Source organism: Girardinichthys multiradiatus, chromosome 17 (assembly GCF_021462225.1).
Source record: "Girardinichthys multiradiatus isolate DD_20200921_A chromosome 17, DD_fGirMul_XY1, whole genome shotgun sequence".
NCBI classification, from domain to species: Eukaryota; Metazoa; Chordata; class Actinopteri; order Cyprinodontiformes; family Goodeidae; genus Girardinichthys; species Girardinichthys multiradiatus.
In genome coordinates this window covers 30,415,088-30,438,048 of record NC_061809.1, presented here as the reverse complement: position 1 = coordinate 30,438,048, position 22,961 = coordinate 30,415,088, and the positions used below count along the sequence as shown (strand labels likewise).

Below are 22,961 nucleotides of genomic sequence, written 5' to 3'. Positions count from 1 at the left end.
TGGATCTCATCCCGATGACTCCTGATCTCTGATCCGGCTGCTCTTCATCAGAAATTGGCCTACCAGCAGGAGAGGAAGATGAGATGAAGAGCCGTGGCAGATGAATGTCTCTGCTGTTTATCAGGACTTAAAGCAGCCAATCAGGGAGCGCTGCCTCATTACCGAGCTATGGAGAGATTAGCTGTGATGCTGCAAGGTCTCAGTTAATGTGACAGCATCAAATCTGAACATCTCTGCTAGGATCTGTTCCAGTCAGAACGCATCACAACATAACCCCCTTCTTTAGTCAGTTTGACCAAATAAAATGATCTTGGTTCTATTTAGTTTGCAGAAGGTTGAAGGTCCACCAACCTCTGATGTCCTCTGAGCAGTTCAGTAAGGCCTGAGGAATCAGCACCATTTAGTGATGATGGAGCCCAAAGGGAAAGTGTGAAAACAGAATGGGGACCCGGATGTTACAGTGAGAACACCGCACAGAGAACCACCTGAAGAGGTTCTACCTGATTAGGATCTACATGAAGCTCTGTCAATGTTTGACTGGAGTGTCTATGGGAGCAGGAAGAGCAGAGCTCCTCTGGGTGGTGAAGTTAATTAAGCACACACAGTTTGATGCAGCTGCACACACACTCCCTGCTCCCCACCTCCAGTCTGAGAACATCTTCATTTGCATGAGCTCATGTTCTCACTGATTGCGTTAAATAGCAGAAAGAAGTGGAGCTGCCTTCGGACTGGGCCTCGTTCTGATGAGACGCAGTGAAACAGAACAACAAGTTCCTGCAGCTGTGTTAATAATCCCCTCTGGTCTTTCACCAGCAGCTCCACCAATCAGCTGAGTGGTGAAGCCTTTTCCAGCTAGAGTAGGAAGCGGTGATGTTGTGCTCCAGGACGTCTGCTGGCTGCATTCAGGAACAGGTTTCCTCCAATCAGAGACAGTTTCCTGCTGCGTGCAGGTGAAAGGGTATCATCTGAGCACTGAGCCTTCCTGTGCCTGATCAAACTTTCTGGGAGTAAATATCCTCTCCATGTTAGGCAACACTACAGGTCCTTCTCAAAATATTAGCATATTGTGATAAAGTTCATTATTTTCCATAATGTCATGATGAAAATTTAACATTCATATATTTTAGATTCATTGCACACTAACTGAAATATTTCAGGTCTTTTATTGTCTTAATACGGATGATTTTGGCATACAGCTCATGAAAACCCAAAATTCCTATCTCACAAAATTAGCATATTTCATCCGACCAATAAAAGAAAAGTGTTTTTAATACAAAAAACATCAACCTTCGAATAATCATGTACAGTTATGCACTCAATACTTGGTCGGGAATCCTTTGGCAGAAATGACTGCTTCAATGCGGCGTGGCATGGAGGCAATCAGCCTGTGGCACTGCTGAGATCTTATGGAGGCCCAGGATCAGAATCAGAATCAGAAAAGCTTTATTGCCAAGTACGTTTTTAGACCTAAGGAAACCTATATAAATAAAACCCCTAAAATAAAACACAAAACTAAATCCGGAGTATAGACATGAAGAACTTTACTAAAGAGCAAGGCTGGGAAAGAACAACTAATCATAAGGGAAACAAGCAACTGGGTAAATCATAATCAGAATCAGAATCAGAAAAGCTTTATTGCCAAGTACGTTTTTGGACATACAAGGAATTTGTTTTGGCGTAGTCGGTGCAATATAATACAAATTAAACAGTATAAACATATCTACAATATAATATAAATATATGTGCACAGTTTTAAGTGAGTGAGAGTAAATATAGAGCAGTATAAGATGCAAGAGCAATACAACAGTGCAGATGATCATTGTACAAGTAAAGAAGGAGTCCAAGCTGAACGTTAATGTAACTCATAGAGTTACAGGTTACAGGTGTCCTGTCAGCAAAAAAAAAGGGGGGGGGGGGGGGGGCAAAGGGAGAGTGTCAGTGTGGTTTCCGGGCTTTGTTAACCAGGCTGGTGGCAGATGGGAAAAAACTGTTCTTGTGGCGTGAGGTTTTGGTCCGGATGGACCGCAGCCTCCTGCCAGAGGGGAGAGTCAGTTATTAGATTTTGTCCTAATAAGCCGGAGCAGAGGTGACCAGTGGGGGGAGCTGGCCCCCAGGGGGATTCGTGCCGGCGCCTTGGCACCCATCCCATCCTCCCTAGCATATGCAACACCACACATCAGTAGGGTCTTGATGTGTGGGGAGATGGGACTTGTAGGCATGGGAGGAGCACCATCGAGTGCCCCCCATCCACTATGTTTAGCCCCATCCTGCACTTCAGTGTTAATACACTAGACACACTTAGGGCGTCGGGGTTGGGGTGGCTGTCAACAAGCAGTGGGATTTTTACACAACACAACCTCAGTTTTAACACACTTTAGACATAAATGCGGATGGCTGGCAGGGGGCTGCTCCCTTTGATGGGGTGTTGTTTGTGTGGGGGCCACATTCCAGAGTGGTGAGCTTCTGTCGGGGAGCCAGCGGCTCTTGGTGAATTGTTGGGCTGGTCGTGTACCGCAGGGGACAACGCAGGGCCCTGGTGGGGATCACTCCCTCTCCATCAATTGAACACTTCCAGGTGACAAACTCTCACATTGATCCACTCAACATAAAAACACTTATTTCTACACCCACTCACCGACACACAAATAACTCAAATGGTTGAAGGTCATAATAACACAGGTTACTACTTTGGTGCTGGATACAGTCTTGATTTAATTATAAGTAGGATTTCGTCTAGAGAAATGATTTTGTAAAGGAAAAACTGGCCTGGCTCCTGAAGTCAACCAGCTTCTCCATATATGCTATGGCTGAAATGTTAAAAGAAAAAAGATTTGGTCTTAATTTATTCAATGTCTTCCAGCTGGTTTTTATTGTCAAACATCAGAGCATCATTATTGGACTCAAAGCCACACAGAAATATCAGTAATATGAGGCAGGCTAACAGACAATCAGCAGGCAGTTTTCTGACCCTTACACTGATAACAATCTAGAAAATGATTATGATATTATGAAGAGGCTGCACAGCACCTCTAACACCTGTAGAACCTCCTTCAGCAGCCAGAACTGGAACAGTCTCTTACATCAATACGGAGGAGTCCTGGTCCCCTCTTCTTTGGATCATTGCTTCAGTTCAGTGAGGTTTCTCCTCACATACATGTGCAGTGTCATGACCTTTAACCTGCTAACTGAGAGCTGTAGACATCGAGCTCCTGGATTTTTGGTCATTCCTCTGAGCTTCACGCTCTGACCTTGGCAGCTGTCTGAGATGTTTTCCTCTTGGAAATAATCTTCCTCTCTGTAGGATGATGGACTTCAGATAGTTTGGTAATGACCTTATGACCCTTCCCAGGTTGATGGGAAATTAACTTCAATTCACTAAAATCCCACTTCTACTCTAAGATTTCTGCACGTTTCTGAACACCAGTAAAAACAGTAGCATATTTCTCCCATTTAGTGGACTTTTCAGAACCTTTGAGGTGAATCTGGAAACTGCAGTGAGTGATGTTGGAATTAGAAGAAACAATCAACAAAACAAATATCTCTTACTGATCTAAAAAACTCCGGTTTGAATAATCGAAGCCTGAGAAAACATCAAATAAACCTCAGATGGCAGATGTTCTTCTACTATAAGAGGTTTCATTATTCATCACAGCTGATTTATCTGGGAGTAAACTTGTGTTTATCCTAAGATGATAACAAAGAGCCTTCTGCACCTCACTGAAAGGATGATTTGTGGTTCAGTGTTAAGTTGGTGGAAGTTTCTCCTGGAATCAGCAGCAGAAACTCAGTCTAACCTGCAGCTGATGATTCTCTCTTTGCTTCACAACCATCCCTGCAGCCAAGGCTGCACTTTTACTCCGACCGAACATAAATCTGCTCTGCAGCTGATTGAAGAGGAAAAAAGAGAGCAGTAAAATGGAAAAATGGCTCCTAGGGGAATAAGCTGACCTGCTTTCTTTCCTTTCTGTTAAAGAAAAGTCTCCTTATGAGCTTCCAGGCGTCTTTATGAATCTCACAGCCTTTGTCTGTCTGATTGTTGCTGATTTGTCGACCTTTCGGCCTCGCAGCTTTCGCCACACTAAGGCTTTCCTTTTATCTTCCTTCACAGGTTTAAAAGACAGCAGGCGCTGGGAGGGGGAGAGTATTAACCTGTCTTTATCTCCATACGCTGCTCTCTCCCCCATATCTCACAGTTTAACTGCACGGAGATCCTCAGGACCTCTGCAGACCCTCAGATCCACATCCACGGCTCTGATATAACTGCTGATTTACCCACAGCAGGAAACTCTGTCCACCTGACCTTCCGGTTCAGGTTGTTTCTTCTTCCCACAGGTTGCTGCTGCATCAGTCCCATTTATCCAGACACATTCCCCAGTTATTCCCATATTCTCTCCCACCGATCCGGTTTGTGTGGAAACCTTTTTGATCTGACCAGCATCCTCACATTCTGATTGGCTCCAAACTGAGCTTCTATATGTTCCCAACCAGAACCATTCCTGTTTCAGGAAAAGCTGTGGACATTCTTCAGCTACTGGACCAGGACTGGGTCAAATTAATCTGCTCATATTACCAGATCACACAGTTCTGGATCACATGGCACTGAAACCAATGGTTCTGGACCACATTGTTCTGGAACAGTTGGTTCTGGTTCTGGAACAAATCTCAGGTGAGTCTGGAGGAGCTTCTGAACTTCAGCGACCTTCTGTCTGAGCAGCAGAGTGACGATGAGGCACTGTGTTCCCATCAGGTCAGATTTCTGGGTTTCTGGTATAAATGGACCTAGAGATGCTCGCTGAAACCAGTTCCCTGTGATCCAAGTGTGAGTTCAGAGCTCGTTTCCTGCTCATTAGGAGAACGTTCTCTGGAGTTTAGCTCTGCAGCACGAGGCCAGCTTCTAATCTTGATCTAATCTGTGAGTCACATCAGAGAAAATTGGATTTCTTGTCTCTTCCTGTGAGATGAGACTGGTCTCCACTTATCTTCCTCTTTCCTCCCCTCAGGACTCCGTCTGACCTTCCATATCCATGCACTCATCTTCCTCCTCCTATGACAGGAAGCATCAGATGAAAGATTCTGGCAGAACATCCATAAAGTACCACCAGAATGGTTAAATGATTAGGATTAAATGGAATGTATGAACCTGAGTGTTGTGAATTGGCGCTATAGAAATAAAACAGAATTGAACTGAATTGAACGGGAGAGTCCAAACTCTCCATCCATACCCCAAAACCATGAATCAAGGCAAAATAAATAGGATTCAGAGAACTTTCCTGAAGTGTACTGGTTTTTTTTCTTGGATGTTGCAGTACTATCCTGGAACTTTTTTCTGTGGTGTTTCTGGAGATTTTCCTGACTCTCATGCAGAATCATAGACAGGACTCAGAATGCATGTTGGAGAGCAAGTCGGCAGAGAACCGCTGGAGATGGAGGAGCTGCAGAGGATGACTGTGGACGGATGTCTGGAGAAGGTTTGCAGAAGTGATCCGTAGTTGCTGTAGAACCACACAAGAGATCTTTGAGGCACAGAGGAAAAACACGCCTGGCTGAAGAACAAGGCTTTGGCTCGGCTCTGCAACGTTGATCTTCAGACAAAGACTGGTCGTCCACCAGCTCCTCAAATATCCAACACCTGGATGAGGGAATTACAGACAGGTGTGCAATCAGCAGCCGGCAGCCACGACTGCCAGCATAGAACCGCTGGTTAGAAAAGATCTCCTTCAATCTTCCACACCAGGAAAGATCTCCTTCAACCTTCCACACCAGGAAAGATCTCCTTCAACCTTCCACACCAGAAAAGATCTCCTTCAACCTTCCACACCAGAAAAGATCTCCTTCAACCTTCCACACCAGGAAAGATCTCCTTCAACCTTCCACACCAGGAAAGATCTCTTTCAAACTTCCATACCAGGAAAGATCTCCTTCAATCTTCCACACCAGGAAAGATCTCCTTCAATCTTCCACACCAGGAAAGATCTCCTTCAACCTTCCACACCAGAAAAGATCTCCTTCAACCTTCCACACCAGGAAAGATCTCCTTCAAACTTCTACACCAGGAAAGATCTCCTTCAAACTTCTACACCAGGAAAGATCTCCTTCAAACTTCTACACCAGGAAAGATCTCCTTCAACCTTCCACACCAGGAAAGATCTCCTTCAAACTTCTACACCAGGAAAGATCTCCTTCAAACTTCTACACCAGGAAAGATCTCCTTCAACCTTCCACACCAGGAAAGATCTCCTTCAAACTTCTACACCAGGAAAGATCTCCTTCAAACTTCTACACCAGGAAAGATCTCCTTCAACCTTCCACACCAGGAAAGATCTCCTTCAACCTTCCACATCAGGAAAGATCTCCTTCAACCTTCCACACCAGGAAAGATCTCCTTCAACCTTCCACACCAGGAAAGATCTCCTTCAACCTTCCACACCAGGAAAGATCTCCTTCAAACTTCCACACCAGGAAAGATCTCCTTCAACCTTCCACACCAGAAAAGATCTCCTTCAACCTTCCACACCAGGAAAGATCTCCTTCAAACTTCCACACCAGGAAAGATCTCCTTCAACCTTCCACACCAGGAAAGATCTCCTTCAATCTTCCACACCAGGAAAGATCTCCTTCAACCTTCCACACCAGGAAAGATCTCCTTCAATCTTCCACACCAGGAAAGATCTCCTTCAACCTTCCACACCAGGAAAGATCTCCTTCAAACTTCCATACCAGGAAAGATCTCCTTCAATCTTCCACACCAGGAAAGATCTCCTTCAACCTTCCACACCAGAAAAGATCTCCTTCAACCTTCCACACCAGGAAAGATCTCCTTCAAACTTCTACACCAGGAAAGATCTCCTTCAAACTTCTACACCAGGAAAGATCTCCTTCAAACTTCTACACCAGGAAAGATCTCCTTCAACCTTCCACACCAGGAAAGATCTCCTTCAAACTTCTACACCAGGAAAGATCTCCTTCAAACTTCTACACCAGGAAAGATCTCCTTCAACCTTCCACACCAGGAAAGATCTCCTTCAAACTTCTACACCAGGAAAGATCTCCTTCAAACTTCCACACCAGGAAAGATCTCCTTCAACCTTCCACACCAGGAAAGATCTCCTTCAACCTTCCACACCAGGAAAGATCTCCTTCAAACTTCTACACCAGGAAAGATCTCCTTCAAACTTCTACACCAGGAAAGATCTCCTTCAAACTTCTACACCAGGAAAGATCTCCTTCAAACTTCTACACCAGGAAAGATCTCCTTCAAACTTCTACACCAGGAAAGATCTCCTTCAACCTTCCACACCAGAAAAGATCTCCTTCAACCTTCCACACCAGGAAAGATCTCCTTCAAACTTCTACACCAGGAAAGATCTCCTTCAAACTTCTACACCAGGAAAGATCTCCTTCAACCTTCCACACCAGGAAAGATCTCCTTCAAACTTCTACACCAGGAAAGATCTCCTTCAAACTTCTACACCAGGAAAGATCTCCTTCAAACTTCCACACCAGGAAAGATCTCCTTCAAACTTCCACACCAGGAAAGATCTCCTTCAAACTTCTACACCAGGAAAGATCTCCTTCAAACTTCCACACCAGGAAAGATCTCCTTCAACCTTCCACACCAGGAAAGATCTCCTTCAACCTTCCACACCAGGAAAGATCTCCTTCAACCTTCCACACCAGGAAAGTTGTCATTCAAGTTTATCAGTGGCAGCAGATTGATCACAGCTCTGCAGATCAACAATAATTTTTATGTTGATCATGTTTTCATTTCTTACTTAACGACAGAAAAATTTTAACTCATTTTATTTTGATGAAAGGAACTTTTGTCATCTTCTCACCAAAGGCTCCATCATCATGATCATCTGCCTGCTTTCATCTGTCATCAGTTTTCTCCTCAGCTATCTCTGCTTGAAGCTGGGCATGGAAACTTTCCACCAGTAAGAAACTTGAACTTCCAGTACCGTCGTTGCAACCCGTTCTGTCCATTAAACTCTGCATTGCTTCCCAATCATCTCCTGGAGAACAATCTTTTCACTCAGGATATCTTGTTTTAGGTGTTTAGACTGGTTCCATACTGGTTTGAAATTCAGACTGTATTTGGACAGGTATGTGAACATTTTTCCTCTCGGTTCTGTGCTGGTTTAGGTTAGTTTTACTGCTTTTAACTTATACTGGTTTTAACCTGTTACTGGTCTCTATTTTATTTTAACTTGCAAGTGATTTGGTTTTATTTTTGCACTGGTTTGGACTTTATTTCAGACTGCATTTGAACTGGTTTGAACTTGGCTTCAGGTGAGTTTTGCCCAGTTTCAGTTGGGACTGGTTTTGCTCTTGTTTCGTACTGGTTTTGTAATGGGACACATTTGGGTTTTTAACCAGACTGATGAGAAGCTTGTTTTGTCTGCCTAACGTCAGTGCCAACAAATGAGCTCAGTCTGAGCCAGAAGAGATGTTCTGATCCTGAGAGGTCCGGATCCCTGACATACCTGCAGTAGTTAATCCAGTTACGTGGACCCAGATAATGTGTTGTATACATGTTGTTAATCTGACTAACCAGCGGCTGATAGTCTGAAAGCTGCTTAAACTGAGCTGCAGATTTAACTTTGTGAAGATGCTGCTTACGCCTCCAGCTGAGCTCAGACAGAAAGTTCTGGCCAAGACCAGAGGTTCTGCAAGCAGGGATGAAGAAGAACCAGGTGGTGGGAATTATGAAGAAAATCTGTTCCAAGTTGTCCTCAATCAGTCAGATGCTCGTGTTAATAACTCACGGCCCTGCCTGCACAGAGAAAACACTAATCTATGATGAAAACAGCAGTGTGTGTGTGTGTGTGTGTGTGTGTGTGTGTGTGTGTGTGTGTGTGTGTTCCTGTCTTGGCATCACAGTTAGAACCATTTTCCCAATTTCACCATCAAATTGAGGACCGTTTGTACCAAAGTGAGGACATGTTGCTGGTCCTCACGACCTATTTTGTTAACGGTTAGGTTTAGGACTAAGATGTGAATTGAGTTTAGGTTAAGGTTAGGGTTAGGTAAGCACTGGTAATGGTTAGGTTTAGGGTTATTGTCAGGGTTAGGGCATAGAAAGGGTTGAAAATGACTGAAAATCAGTGGAAGTCAATGGGAGTCAACAGATGGTCCTCACTACATATAGCAAAACAAGAGTGTGTGTTTGTGTGTGTGTGTGTGTGTTTGAGCGTCCTGTTAACAGTGTTTCTGCAGCAGAGCGCCGGTTGTTCACATGGAGACATGAATGATTCAGGAGCAGCGAGGCAAGCGTTACTTCTCTTTCTGAAACGTTAAACACGCCGCCAACAATTGATGTTCTTGCACACACACACACACACACACACACACACACACACACTCTCACTCACTTATTTATACATCTAACCTTTAAATGTGGTGTTTCCATCTCAGGAATTGGGTCTGGTTCTGTGTCCTGATGCTGTGGACCTCCATCCTGATGTGGCTGATTTCATGTAATGCTGGGTTCTTGCTCTCTGCTGAACATTCCTGATCTTATTTCCACTAGAACCAACTTGTGTTAGATGTTGGACTCATAGATGCTGAGCTGTTCCTCTAAAGGACAGAGTGAGTAGCTGCTTTAAATCACAGGTTCTGTGGGCTGGAACTGGGTCCTGCAGGGATAAAAACATTGTTTTCTCAAGTCAGATGAACTGTAATTAAAGCTGAAACCATTCATGCCGGCCCACTGAGTGTTCTGTGCAGAAAAGTTGGTTCTGGGTTCCAAAATCCCAGCTCAGTGCTCCATGTACTTCATCCTCATCTTATTTGTGTGGCTGTCGGCTTGTTTTAGTCCGGCCCATAATTCTTCTTCTGGGTCCTGCCAAACCATAGAGGCGGCAGCAGAATCAGGGTCAGCCTGTCTGCAGACAGAACCGTCCTTGGGGACCAATGTCTGACTCCGGGCTCAGGTTAGTCTGGTTGTTCTGCTTGTTTTCTGACCAAACAGGCTGGTTGGAAGGATAATCGAAGCTACACCAGGTCCAGTTCTGAGCTGACGGAGGGTAAAACCTGAAGATGTTCATGTGATGAACAGAACCTGCTGAACCTCTGACCCGCTGCACCTTGTTTTACCAGAGTCAGTCAGAAAGGGTCTAAGGCAAAGGTCCCCAACCCTGGTCCTCAGGATCCATGGGTTGGGGACCCATTGGGGGTTAAGATGCTACTGTAGCACTTGATGGTGTGCTGACCCAACTAAATCATTTGATTCTGTTGGGTCGTGTCTCTGGTTGTGTATTGAACCCACAAGCAGGGTTATGAGTCACTTCCTGGTATTTCGGAGGTGGGAAGTTGGGAACGACTGGTCTGTAGGAAGCAGCACTCTGTGACCTTCCTTCTTGTTGACCTCTGTGGACATCTGATGGATTATCCTGAACTGAAGCAAAGACTGCCAGTGTGGGGCTGACTGGAGAGGCAGAAGCTGAGGTTATTGGGGATGGTTTTCAGCTGCATGGACTGGGAAACTGGTCTGAGTGGAGGAAAAGTTGGATGGTGCTAAATACAGGGATATTCTGGAGCAAAACCTGTCAATGTGCCTGTGATTGGAGACCGGGCCGGAGGTTCACCTTCCAGCAGGACAATGACCCAAAGGATACTGGTTTAGTCAAAGTTCAGGGGGGAGGGGGGCAGTTACACACTGAGGTTTCCTGTTGTTTTCCTATATGTTCTATACTATGTTTTAATAATGCATCATTAAAGTTGTAGGAGTGTTCTGTAGATGAAATGGTGCAAATTCTCAAACAATTCATTTTAATCCCAGGTTTGATGCAGCACAGCATGAAAAATGCCAAGGGTGTGAATACTTTTCCAAGGTTCCCACTTTTTCCTCTAATGATGATGATGATAGTCATCTATTCAGTTGTGTCTAAGCATCGTCTGGTGCTTTATCCGATCCTAGATTCATTAACCACTGGTCAGCACAGATCAGATTAGGTCAAACCAGCTTCCACTCATTTTAACTCCTATCAGTTCTGGTCCAATTTCTGCATTTGGACCTTTATGTTCAGCAGCTGCTTTCACTCAGCTGCTTGTTGAGAGTGTTTAGAGTTACTGTTGGGGTAACTTCATGATCAAACTAGTTTTGTTTAGTTTGGATATCACTAGCATGTGGAGCATAATCAGTTCAAAGGTTCTGAGTAAAATCTGGACCTGCTTTGGGTCAACTCTACAGGTTGTCATGGTTGGTGTTGAGGTCAGACCAGGATGCAGAGAGACGCTAGGCAGCCACATTATAGCAGAGGTCATGGTTTAATGGAGAATGAGGATAACTTACAGGAGATGGTAACTTAGCATGAGTCACTGGAATGAGCTGGAGCAATTCTGACTGGAAAGCATTGCAGTAGATACACTGGCTGAGAATCAGGAACATAGCAGGACGTGGCGACTGGGAACACTGGGAACAGGTGAGTATAAATACAGGGGAAGTGAATGATGAAACAATGGGCAAGAGAGAGGCAGGTAATCAGAGTGAATGATTGCAGGTGCGCAGGCCAGGTGAAGGGAACTGAGGGAATAGTTACTATGGGAACGGGAGCTAGAGAATGCAGAGACAGGAGGGGAAAACTACACTAATGGAAAACAGACCTAAGGAAACCTATATAAATAAAACCCCTAACATAAAACACAAAACTAAATCCGGAGTATAGACATGAAGAACTTTACTAAAGAGCAAGGCTGGGAAAGAACAACTAATCATAAGGGAAACAAGCAACTGGGTAAATCAGAATCAGAATCAGAAAAGCTTTATTGCCAAGTACGTTTTTGGACATACAAGGAATTTGTTTTGGCGTAGTCGGTGCAATACAATACAAATGAAACAGTATAAACATATCTACAATATAATATAAATATATGTGCACAGTTTTAAGTGACTGAGAGTAAATATAGAGCAGTATAAGATGCAAGAGCAATACAACAGTGCAGGTGATCATTGTGCAAGTATGGCAGGAGTCCAAGCTGAGCGTTAATGTAACGCATAGAGTTACAGGTTACAGGTTACAGGGAGAGTGTCAGGGTGGTTTCCGGGCTTTGTTAACCAGGCTGGTGGCAGATGGGAAAAAACTGTTCTTGTGGCGTGAGGTTTTGGTCTGGATGGACCGCAGCCTCCTGCCAGAGGGGAGAGTTTCAAAGAGTCTGTGACCAGGGTGGGAGGGATCAGCCAGAATCTTCCTGCCCGCTTCAGGGTCCTGGAGGTGTACAGTTCCTGGAGCGACAGTAGACTGCAGCCAATCACCTTCTCAGCAGACCGAATGACACGCTGCAGCCTGCCCTTATCCTTGGCTGTAGCAGCGGCGTACCAGATGGTGATGGAGGAGGTGAGGATGGACTCAATGATGGCTGTGTAGAAGTGCACCATCATAGTCTTTGGCAGGTTGAATTTCTTCAGCTGCCGCAGAAAGAACATCCTCTGCTGGGCTTTCTTGATGAGGGAGCTGATGTTTGGCTCCCACTTGAGATCCTGGGAGATGATGGTTCCCAGGAAGCGGAAAGATTCCACAGTGTCAATTGTGGAGTCACAGAGGGTGATGGGGGCAGGTGGGGCTGGGTTCTGCCTGAAGTCCACAACCATCTCCACTGTCTTTAGAGCGTTGAGCTCAAGGTTGTTCTGGCTGCACCAGTCCAACAGATGGTCCACCTCCCATCTGTACGCGGACTCGTCACCATCAGAGATGAGTCCGATCAGGGTGGTGTCGTCCACAAACTTCAGAAGCTTGACAGACTGGTGACTGGAGGTGCAGCTGTTGGTGTACAGAGAGAAGAGCAGAGGAGAGAGAACACAGCCTTGGGGGGAACCGGTGCTGATGGTCAGGGAGTCAGAGACGTGCTTCCCCAGCCTCACGCGCTGCTTCCTGTCAGACAGGAAGTCAGTGATCCACCTGCAGGTGGAGTCGGGCACACTCAGCTGGGAGAGTTTCTCCTGTAGCAGAACTGGGACGATGGTGTTGAAGGCAGAGCTGAAATCCACAAACAGGATCCTGGCGTAGGTTCCTGTGGAGTCCAGGTGCCGGAGGATGAAGTGAAGGGCTATGTTGACTGCATCATCTACAGACCTGTTGGCTCTGTAGGCAAACTGCAGGGGGTCCAGGAGGGGGTCGGTGATGTCTTTTAGGTGTGAGAGCACAAGGCGCTCAAAGGACTTCATCACCACAGAGGTCAGGGCGACAGGTCTGAAGTCATTAAGCCCTGCGGTCCTTGGCTTCTTGGGAACAGGGACGATGGTGGAGGACTTGAAGCAGGCTGGCACATGACATGTCTCCAGTGAGGTGTTAAAAATGTCTGTGAAGACTGGAGACAGCTGATCAGCGCAGTGCTTCAGGCTGGCTGGTGAGACAGAATCCGGACCAGCAGCTTTCCGGGGGTTCTGTCTCCTGAAGAGTTTGTTGACGTCCCTCTCCTGGATGGAAAGAGCCGTCCTCGGCCTGGGTAGGGGGCTGGTGGGGGGGAACTTCAGGGTGGGGGTTGGAGGTGCCAAGGCCCCTCTTGAGGTTGGAGAGATGGGGGTGGTGGATTGTGGCTGCAGCTGTTGGGGGGCATCGTGGGGGATGGTTGCAGGACTGTCCCTTTGTCTGTCAAAGCGGCAGTAGAACTCGTTCAGGTCGTTGGCGAGGCGTCGGTCGTTGATGGAGTGAGGGGCTTTCGGCTTGTAGTTGGTGATTTGCTTGAGCCCTTTCCAGACAGACGCAGAGTCGTTGGCTGAGAACTGGTTTTGGAGCTTCTCAGAGTACAGTCGTTTGGCCTCTTTCACTGCCTTGCCAAACTTGTACTTTGCCTCTCTGTATATGTCTTTGTCCCCACTCCTGAAGGCCTCTTCCTTATCCAGTCTTAACCTTCTGAGTTTAGCTGTGAACCAGGGTTTGTCGTTGTTGTAACTCACCCTGGTGCATGATGGTACACAGCTGTCCTCACAGAAGCTGATGTAGGAAGTCACAGCCTCTGTGTACTCGTCCAGACTGTTGGTAGTAGTCCTGAACACATCCCAGTCTGTACAGCCTGGGATATAATAACAAAAGGGAGTCTTAGGCCAAAGGGGAAAGGGAACTAATAAACTAGAAGAATGCAGCAAGAACAAATAACCTAACAGTAAACAAGCACAGAGACACTAAGCAAGAAACTAACCCAAAGAAGCAAAGAGAACTGTTCTAATAATAATAATGATAACCAGAGGAGAAAACCATTCTAAGTAATAAATAAATGAGAAAGCAACCACCAAGGGAACTATGGGCGAGGGGAGAAAGAACTACTAAAACTAGGAGGCAGGAGAGAGAACAAAACTATCAGGGAACAGAAGGAATAAATAAATATAACTACTAAACCCAAATAAATAGAAACATCTAGCTGAAATGTAAACAAACACAAAACCACGTCCAAAATGGCAGATCCTGACACAGGTAACTGTTGTCTGATTGTTTCACACTGTGATTGCATTCAGCCAAAACGGTTTGCTGTTTACCTTTCAGCTGATGCTGGGTTAGAAATATTAACCAGGTAAATAAAAGTATTTTAGAGTAATTAATGCTTCAGTTTTCAGTTTGATTAATTATTCGTCCAGTAAGTGAGAGGCTGTATCAGAAACACCAGAAGCTTCCAAGGATCAGGAAAACGTGATGCTTGATGTTTGAACCTTTTTCTGCTCCTTTCCACTGGGTCCATTTTCAGTCATAATCCTGGAAGAAACAGTGATGTTCATCCTGAAGCACAGAAGAAGCTGTGGCTGCAGAAGACCTTCAGAGACGTTACACTTCTCTCGGCGTGTGATTGGTCGTTCTCCACTGTCACACCTGGGCAAGGTCTCGGCGTGTGATTGGTCGTTCTCCACTGTCACACCTGGGCAAGGTCTCGGCGTGTGATTGGTCGTTCTCCACTGTCACACCTGGGCAAGGTCTCGGTGTGTGATTGGTCGTTCTCCACTGTCAGACCTGGGCAAGGTCGCGGCATGTGATTGGTCGTTCTCCACAGTCACACCTGGGCAAGGTCATGGCGTGTGATTGGTCGTTCTCCACTGTCACACCTGGGCAAGGATCCTGGTTCTGTTATTGACCCAGTTAAGACCAAGCTTCAGCTGTTGGACAGATGGACTCATATTTTACTTTAGAATGGTTCGGTCTACGGAGGAGACAGAGGTCCACTCAATGACTGCAAGATGCCCATACCATCAAACCTCCACCACCGTGCTTGACAGCTGGTATGAGGTTTATGAGGTCATCTGCTGGGTTTGGTCCTCTCATGGTTCAGTGGATCATGGTCAAACATCTCTACTTTGGTCTCATCTGGCCAAAGGACATTGTCCTAAAATGGCCTGCTGCCATTTTGTTTTTTACAGGGAAGAGGCTGTCTCCTTCAACCCATCCAAGCATACATCTTGGTTCAGTGCCATGACCCTTTAACCTTTAACCTGCTAACTGAGACCTATAGAGTCTGAGATGGAGCTCTTGGGTTTGTGGTCATTTCTCTGAGCTTCACGCTCTGACCTTGGGCTGAATCTGCTGGGATGTTCACTCCTGGAAAACTGGCAGCTGTATGAGATGTTTTTCTCTTGGGAATAAATACCTCTCTGCAGAATGATAGGTAGTTTGGAGATGACCTTATGACCCTTCCCAAGTTCATCGACAACAGATGCTTCTCTAAGGTCACTGCTGATGTCTTCCCATCTTGGCATTGTGTTAACACACCTACATGCCTCAGAGTCACACACCTGCTAGAATAGAGGAGCTCACACTGAAAATCAGTTGATAAATGCATCTAATCAGCAACTCCTGGCTCATACTTCCCCTCTGAACTGCTGAAGAAGCAGAGAGGATGGACTCAGACTGTTTCTGATTAACTAATCATCACATAGTGTGAAATGAAGCTCCTGTTCCTCTGTGGTCTCGTTCACAGACTTTGAAGACCTGATCAGGACCAGAATAAAAGCTCACAAGTGAAAGAAAGAAGATGAAGTTATCTGTCTGACTGTAGGGTGAAAATATGTGTGAATCTGTTGTGTAAAGAAATTAAACGTGCTTTGGAGACGCATTAAGATGATCATCTGATGTGTGAAAGAACGTGTTGTATTCAGCAGAAACTCAAAGAACATAAAATCTGGCCTGTGATTAAAGTCTGTCTGCAAACCCAACAGAGCTGGCATTAACTGCTAATGCAGACTGTGTCTGATAGTAAACGGGGAGAAGATGTGATTTTCCATGTAAGCTGGATAAACTTGAACTCCTAAAGGAACTGTTCTTTGACACTGTGCTGTGATGTGTAGCTGGGAGCCATAAAACATAATTATTTGGTAATGTCACCCAGATCAGTCCTTTAACGAAGCATTCATGTGTCGAGTGTTTGGCTCTGCCCTCCCTGCTGTGTTCAGCTGCAGTGTGAGAGTGAAGGTCTCTGCAGGCCCTCCAGCCGATCGTGTCCTGATGAGGAGAAACTCCTCCATCCAGTCAGGAATGTTTTCAGGAGACGGATGTAGCGAAGTGCAGGATTTGTTTCCACGTCCCGGTCAGCTGCAGCTGCACAGTAAACTGTTGATGGATGTCTTAACAGTATGACGATGTGGTGAGGAGAAGCAGTTCTCTTGCTCCTCCACGTGGACGCTGGCTGAATTACAGCCTTCAGGCGGATGCTGCATCAGCTTAGCTTTCTGCTGATGGTTTGAAAAACTTGATGTGCATTTAGTTTATTCATCGAGTTCCTGTCAACAGCAGCAAAGTCATTATTCATAAATGAAGATGTGTGGTGAGGCGACAGTTCCTGTGCAGAGGAACTACCGTTAATCAATTCACTGAAGATCTCTGAATTATTCCTGGATTTTACCCAGAACCAGGATTCCACACAGTCTGATTTGTCTGTCTTTTTCTCTGCATCTACACACAACAGTAGCTTCTGAAGAGAACATGGTCCACTAGGAGCTTACTGGACCGAACCACCAGAAGGGCTTTAGAACCTTTAAAAGGAAAATTAAAATATTGTCAAAGAAACGTAGAATCTATTTTTGAAGGACACTCTAAGGACAGGAAGTAATCCTGAGTCTGTTGGTCCACAACATTTTACTGACATGCAGGATTTGTTCAACATGGAGACGGAAGACCTGGGATGTTCCAGAGCATTCTGGTTATCACAGGTATTCCAGAAACTTAAACTGGAATCAAAGGCTTCCAGAATCTGTGTAAAATGGCAACATGATCTTTTTTCCATCCATCAGTTTGTCCATCCATCTTCTACAGCTCCTAGATGAGGATAGGAACCAGGACTGGACTTTATCCGGGGCAGTTATACCCATCGGTTGCAGGTGATCTTCTGAGTAGAACTAAAGCATGGTTGATTCTTGGGAATGTAAATCCATTAGTGTTGTACTGAATACCTTTTCCCTGAAGGTGTCTCTGGATATATTTAAGAATAAATTGTCAACCATGCAATCCATGAAAATGTTTTCCTGGGCCGGCGCTGGTGGTGTAGTTGCTTAAGCGTGCAGCCCATGTACAGAGACCTCAGTCCTCAACGCTGGCTGTCACAGCATCGAATCCCAGCCCGTTGATGCTTTCTGCACTCTCTTACCCCACTCTTTCCACACCATTTATATAAAAAAAAGGTTTTTCTCATCAAAGGACGTTCTTGAAGCTCTAAATATCTTGAGAAGGTTTCTGGGTGGACTGTAGAGTTGTTTTCAGTTATTGTTAGAGTTTGTGGTGGTGTTATGAAGGCTTTCATCTTGTTTCTGGCATTTCTGGAGGTCTTCCAGAGGAACCAGCCTGTCCAACTTTTAGATAATGTGTAGATGTGTGTAATAAGGGATTAGTGCCTTTGTCTTTTCATAACTCTGAGGAGGTCCTTTAGAAAGGTGGAAATGGTCTTTATGGTGTTTAAATACATCACCTAGAAATGAAAACATGTCTTTTTTCAGGTTTTAGAGGTCTTCAGAAAGATCCCCAGAGAGGTTTTAATTGTCTCCTAAGGCAGGTTTCTAGGTGTGGGTGGTCTTCAGTAGGTGTTGACCCCTCGCTGACTCAGATGAGGGGAGCTATCTGAGTCAGCTGGGTGCATTTTCCAGGGTTATTTGGTCAGTTCACAAGTATTTTGGAGCGTGTCAGAGTTAGTTACAGTTTTTTCACTAGATGGCACCAGATGTTTCATGTTCGACCTTTAAATGTCTCCTCATTTCTCCTTTGATTCCAGCCATCACACTAAACTACTTGGTGCTTCTGCTATGAATAACTAAAAGTCCGTTCAAGTTGAGCAGATCTCTGTTGATCGGTGTTCAGTTTTTGTGTTAAAACTCAGTGAAAGAAAATCTGTCCTGTAGTGTTCCATACGCAGAAGGTTCCAGGCTTTGGATAGAACTTAACCATCAAAAGGTCCTGCAACATAACACAACTCCAAGATGAGACTGTATTCTGGTTGTTCCAGGTCTGACCCATGACTGTCTGCCCTCTCCTCAGATACGGTGACATGGTACCAAAGACCATCATAGGGAAGATCTTCGGCTCCATCTGCTCCCTCAGCGGCGTGTTGGTTATCGCCCTGCCGGTGCCCGTCATTGTTTCCAACTTCAGCCGGATCTACCATCAGAGCCAGAGAGCTGAGAAGAGGCGAGCACAGAAGGTATACCTGGTGCATCTGCACAGAACCTTCCTGCTGAGGTCCACAAAGCCCCAGTTCAGCATGTGGTCAGCAGGGGGGGCTGTATGTAGTCAGATCAAAACCAGGACGGTTTCTGTTGTGCTGCTTAACTGGGCCTGACTGATTGAAACTGATGGGTGAATTATCGGGTCAGAGGGGAGCAGCATTCAAACATCTGAAATTTAATAAAGGAGGGAGAACCGACAGGTCCAGTCTGAGGTTGGCCCTTTGTCTTCATTAGAAAGTCTGCAGAATCTACAGGAGAAAACAGAGGAAGACACAAAGGGAGGATCAAGCTGCTTCTCACTTCCTCCTAACATCACCTAATGAATGTTTGTCCCATCAGGACACAGACACAAACTTGGACACTTCCTGAAAACTAAAACCAGCAGGAGTTCACAAGATCTTATCAGAATAATGCAGCGTGTTTCTATGATTGGATCAGGTTTTCATGGGCCTGCAGAGGCCTTTATAAACAACCAGACCTCATGTTGTGTTGGTCTGGTGGATACATTTCCTCTAGTTTAGATTCCTGAACAGTTTCTACTGGAATCAAATTCTGGTAAAAATAAAAATATTTTTTTATTTAATTCCATTTAATTAAGAAATATTAATAATAAATATCAAAGTGTAGATTTTATCAAATAGATCCGCTCCTCTGTAAAGCTTAACTTAATATTTTGAAGGCTGCAGGTGTTCCGGGAGCTGGCTGTCTCCTCTCATGTGTTTCATCTATAGGTGTCTGAGGCCAGCAGGTTATGCTACTCAACTTAAACCTGTCTGTGTTCACAAACAGAGAACTAGGCTTGCTAGAGTTCACACGGTGAAGAGCGGAGGAGCTACTGCTTATATGCAATACGAACGCAGCCAGCAGCTGATTGGCCCTGGTCTAGAGGTAACCACGGAGACCGTGCTCTTGCTTTCTTCCTCTCAGGTCCAGCTGTGAGCCGACCGGCTGCAGGTTGCTGCATGCAGGATGTGAAGCAGGTTCCTCTCTCTGCTCCTTCCGTCTTCACTTGTTCCATCCTGAGCTCCTCTACGTTCATGTGTCTCCTCACCTGTCTGCTGCAACAGTAGCATGTGAAACTGTTGCATGTGAATTATCAGCAGTCAAAGGTCAGAGGTCAAAACTTTGCAACTTTCTCTGGTCCAGAAACCAGTTGGACCATGCTCATACATGTTCAAACCAAATGCACAGTAGTGTTAGGCCTAATCCCAAGCAGTTTCAAACATTAGTCCACTAGGTGCCAATAATGAGCTGTGTTAGACGTTAAATTATGAAATAATGTTAAGGGTTAAATAAGTTGAGTTCTTCAGCCTCTGAGCAATAAAACAAGCAGCCTTAATGTTGTTCTGCTTGTTGTATTGTCTTCCTTGTCTGTAGTACGTTTAGCGCCACCTGCTGAAGTTTTATGGTGGTACCTTTTTGCTGATGCAGTCTTACATACTTGGGCTGTACCTGGTCAGCTTCAGGTAGCTGATTTCACTTCAGGAAGACTTCAGGGCTGAGTGGATGCTGATTTATGCAGCCTCCGAACTATTCACACAATTTATCTCATCACAACTACATTTGCAGATATAATAATGTGATAAGGCTGCAGAGAAGAAGTCCTGTTACAGTTTATCCAAAGCCATGTAGGAGAAATGTGGAACATGTGGATCAAGGCGTTCTGCCAGATGAAACCAAAATGTAACTTTGTGATCTCATTCGAGGTGGTAAACTAAAAGTCCACATCACCCTGAACACAGCAAAGTGAAACATGGTGGTAGCAGCATCATGCTGTGGGACAGGGAAGCTGGTCAGAGATACTATGGATGGTTTAGATTAGAGCATAGAGCATATGCATGTGTTACGATGGCTTAGTCAAAGCCCAGACCTAGATCTAACTGATGATCTCTAGCAAGACTGAAAAACTGGCATTCAGAGCTGTACTAGAAAATGTGGACAAGTTGAGGGGGTGTGACAACTTTTGGAAAGCCTGAATATTGTCTCCTCTTGAAGACAGAGATCCTCTCTTTTCTGATGATGGTGATCGAGGTCCACAGACAGTTTGACTCTGAAGGTCCCTGCATCAGTTTTCTTGAGTTGGGTTTAATCATGTAACTGTGTATTCCTCTGTCACAGTCACATCATGCTGGGTGTTAAGGGATGCATGCTTTTCATCAGCGGTTGGACAGGAAATGTTACTGTTGAAGGTTCTCTCACTGCATCTTGATTCTTCTCATCTCCTGAACATCCTCCCTGTCTGCACCATTCTGCTCGTCTGCTTCAGGTATTGATGGAAACAAAATCCAGATGGCTCTGAAGTCCATGGAGGCAGAAGCACCTGATGATCAACTGACCAATGACAGGCCACGGTTGGAGACAGCCGGGTCAAATGAGAAGATGGAAAATGTTCACATCTCTTTGAACAGCTAAACTGAAACCAAATCAGCAGTTTGGTTGTTTCTTTAAATGTGATCCTACAAACAATAGTAAGAAGGACATGATTTTCTGTCATCAGAAAATAGTCTCAGTGTCCTCTGATTAGAGTCTGATCACTCCTACTCAATCCTGGGTCCCAGCAGCTCAGCAGTGTGCAGCCTTAACCTGATTCTCCTGTTCATGATGCCCCAAATATTTTAAACAGGCACAGATTTGGACTGCAGGTGGGTGACAGATTTGATAACAGGCAGGAGACACGGAGACAGATCTGGATGGCAGATGGGGACAAATCAGAATTGGAAGAAGGTCAATAAGGCTTTTTGATAAAGCCACAGTGTTGGAGGTCTTGCAGACCAACGTCTGAGATCATCCTTCTAAACTGAGCTCCTGAGTGAAGACACACCGCACGCATGTGAGCATGTGTCTCTGCAGAGTTCCAGTGTCGACCTCTGGATCATGTGTAGATCAGCCATGGACACTCATACTCATCCATCACAGAGATCCTCCTGTCCCTGAGAGCAGCCTGGGTGGTCTTACTCAGATGTCCAGCTGAAACATGGACTCATCTGTCCACCAAAGATGTGTTCACAGGCTTTCTGTTCAAAGAAGACATGTCCTGTCTTTCGATCTCTCTGAAATGAGTTGACACCAGAAGACCTCGGATGTCTCCAGAAATCCAGAAATCTCTCAACGTTTCTAGACGCAGCTGTCAGCTATGTTGATGATGAGTTTCAGGTCTCATCTGGCAGCAGTGAAGGTGTCAGGACTGGGTGTTTGGGGATCGTCTGGACCTCCTCACTTGAGAGCAGCCAGTCTGCAGATCAGAGTCCTCCAGGATGAACTTTGCCATAGACTCCTGAAGCTTTTCTGTCTCTTGCTGCATTAAACTCTGGATCAGCTCATGTTTTCTGAATGCAGTGAAAGTTTTAATGAAGACACTGAAAATATTTACCTTTGTTCCCGTCTCTGTTGATGAAAAGTTCAAACTAACTGAAGGAGATGGGATTTTTCAGTATAGCTCAAATCGATGCATAACTACAGTCTTTAAATGTGTACTGGTCCAAATTTGGTGCTGACGGGTTAAATAAGTCAAATATCTGCGCTTGAAAAGGTCACTTTTAGTGAGATCTGAGGTCATTTCTAAACAATTTAAAGAACATCTAATATTATAATATTCTACATTCTATTATTATTCTATTATAACATCTGGTCTCATTTCAAACTGGTGGTCAGTTCCAGCTCATCATTGACCTAATTATGATGAACATGATTAACATGATAAACCATCTCATTTTATCCCATTTGCTGCTTCTTCTTCTTGTTGTTCTCCTCGTGGATTCTGATCAGATCTGTTGTGAGGCTCGGCTGCCTCACAACAGATCTTCCTGTTAAAAGGGAGTTTTTCCTCTCCACTGTTGCTACATGCATGCTCAGTATGAGGGATTGCTGCAAAGTCAACGCCAGTGACTGTCCACTGTCTCTACATGCTCATCCAGGAGGAGTGAATGCTGCAAGTCACTGACTGGATGTAATCTGCTGGGTTTCCTTAGATAGAAAAACTTTTTATCCTATTTGAATAAATAACTGAATCTGACTGAACTGTTCAATGATTAGGATTAATTGGAATGTATGAACCTGACTGTTGTGAAGAACCTTGAGACAACATGTGTTGTGAATTGGAGCTATAGAAATAAACTGAATTGAATTGAATTGAATGTGATTTGTCTTTGTGTCCTGAAGGCATCCAAAGAAGCCGGCCAGGCGCTGGTGTGTAAGATCAACGCGAAATTTGATCTGCAGCATCACCACCTGCTGAAATGTCTGGAGAAAACAACGGTGAGAATATGTGGTTAGAAAGAACCCATCCATGAAGTCTGGATAAGGGATGTAAAATCACTCTGTAATTTCCTCACCT

At 45.0% G+C, this 22,961-nt stretch overlaps 1 protein-coding gene across 1 annotated transcript in view; it reads left to right on the top strand.

Annotated features, from left to right (window-relative positions):
• LOC124882867 (potassium voltage-gated channel subfamily D member 2-like) overlaps positions 1-22,961 on the top strand; it is a 64,810-nt gene that overhangs the window by 33,989 nt on the left and 7,860 nt on the right. Inside the window, exons 2-3 of the mRNA XM_047389483.1 lie at positions 18,441-18,603; positions 22,787-22,882. Of these exons, the coding sequence (XP_047245439.1) occupies positions 18,441-18,603; positions 22,787-22,882 (259 nt within the window). The remainder of the gene's footprint in view (positions 1-18,440; positions 18,604-22,786; positions 22,883-22,961) is intronic.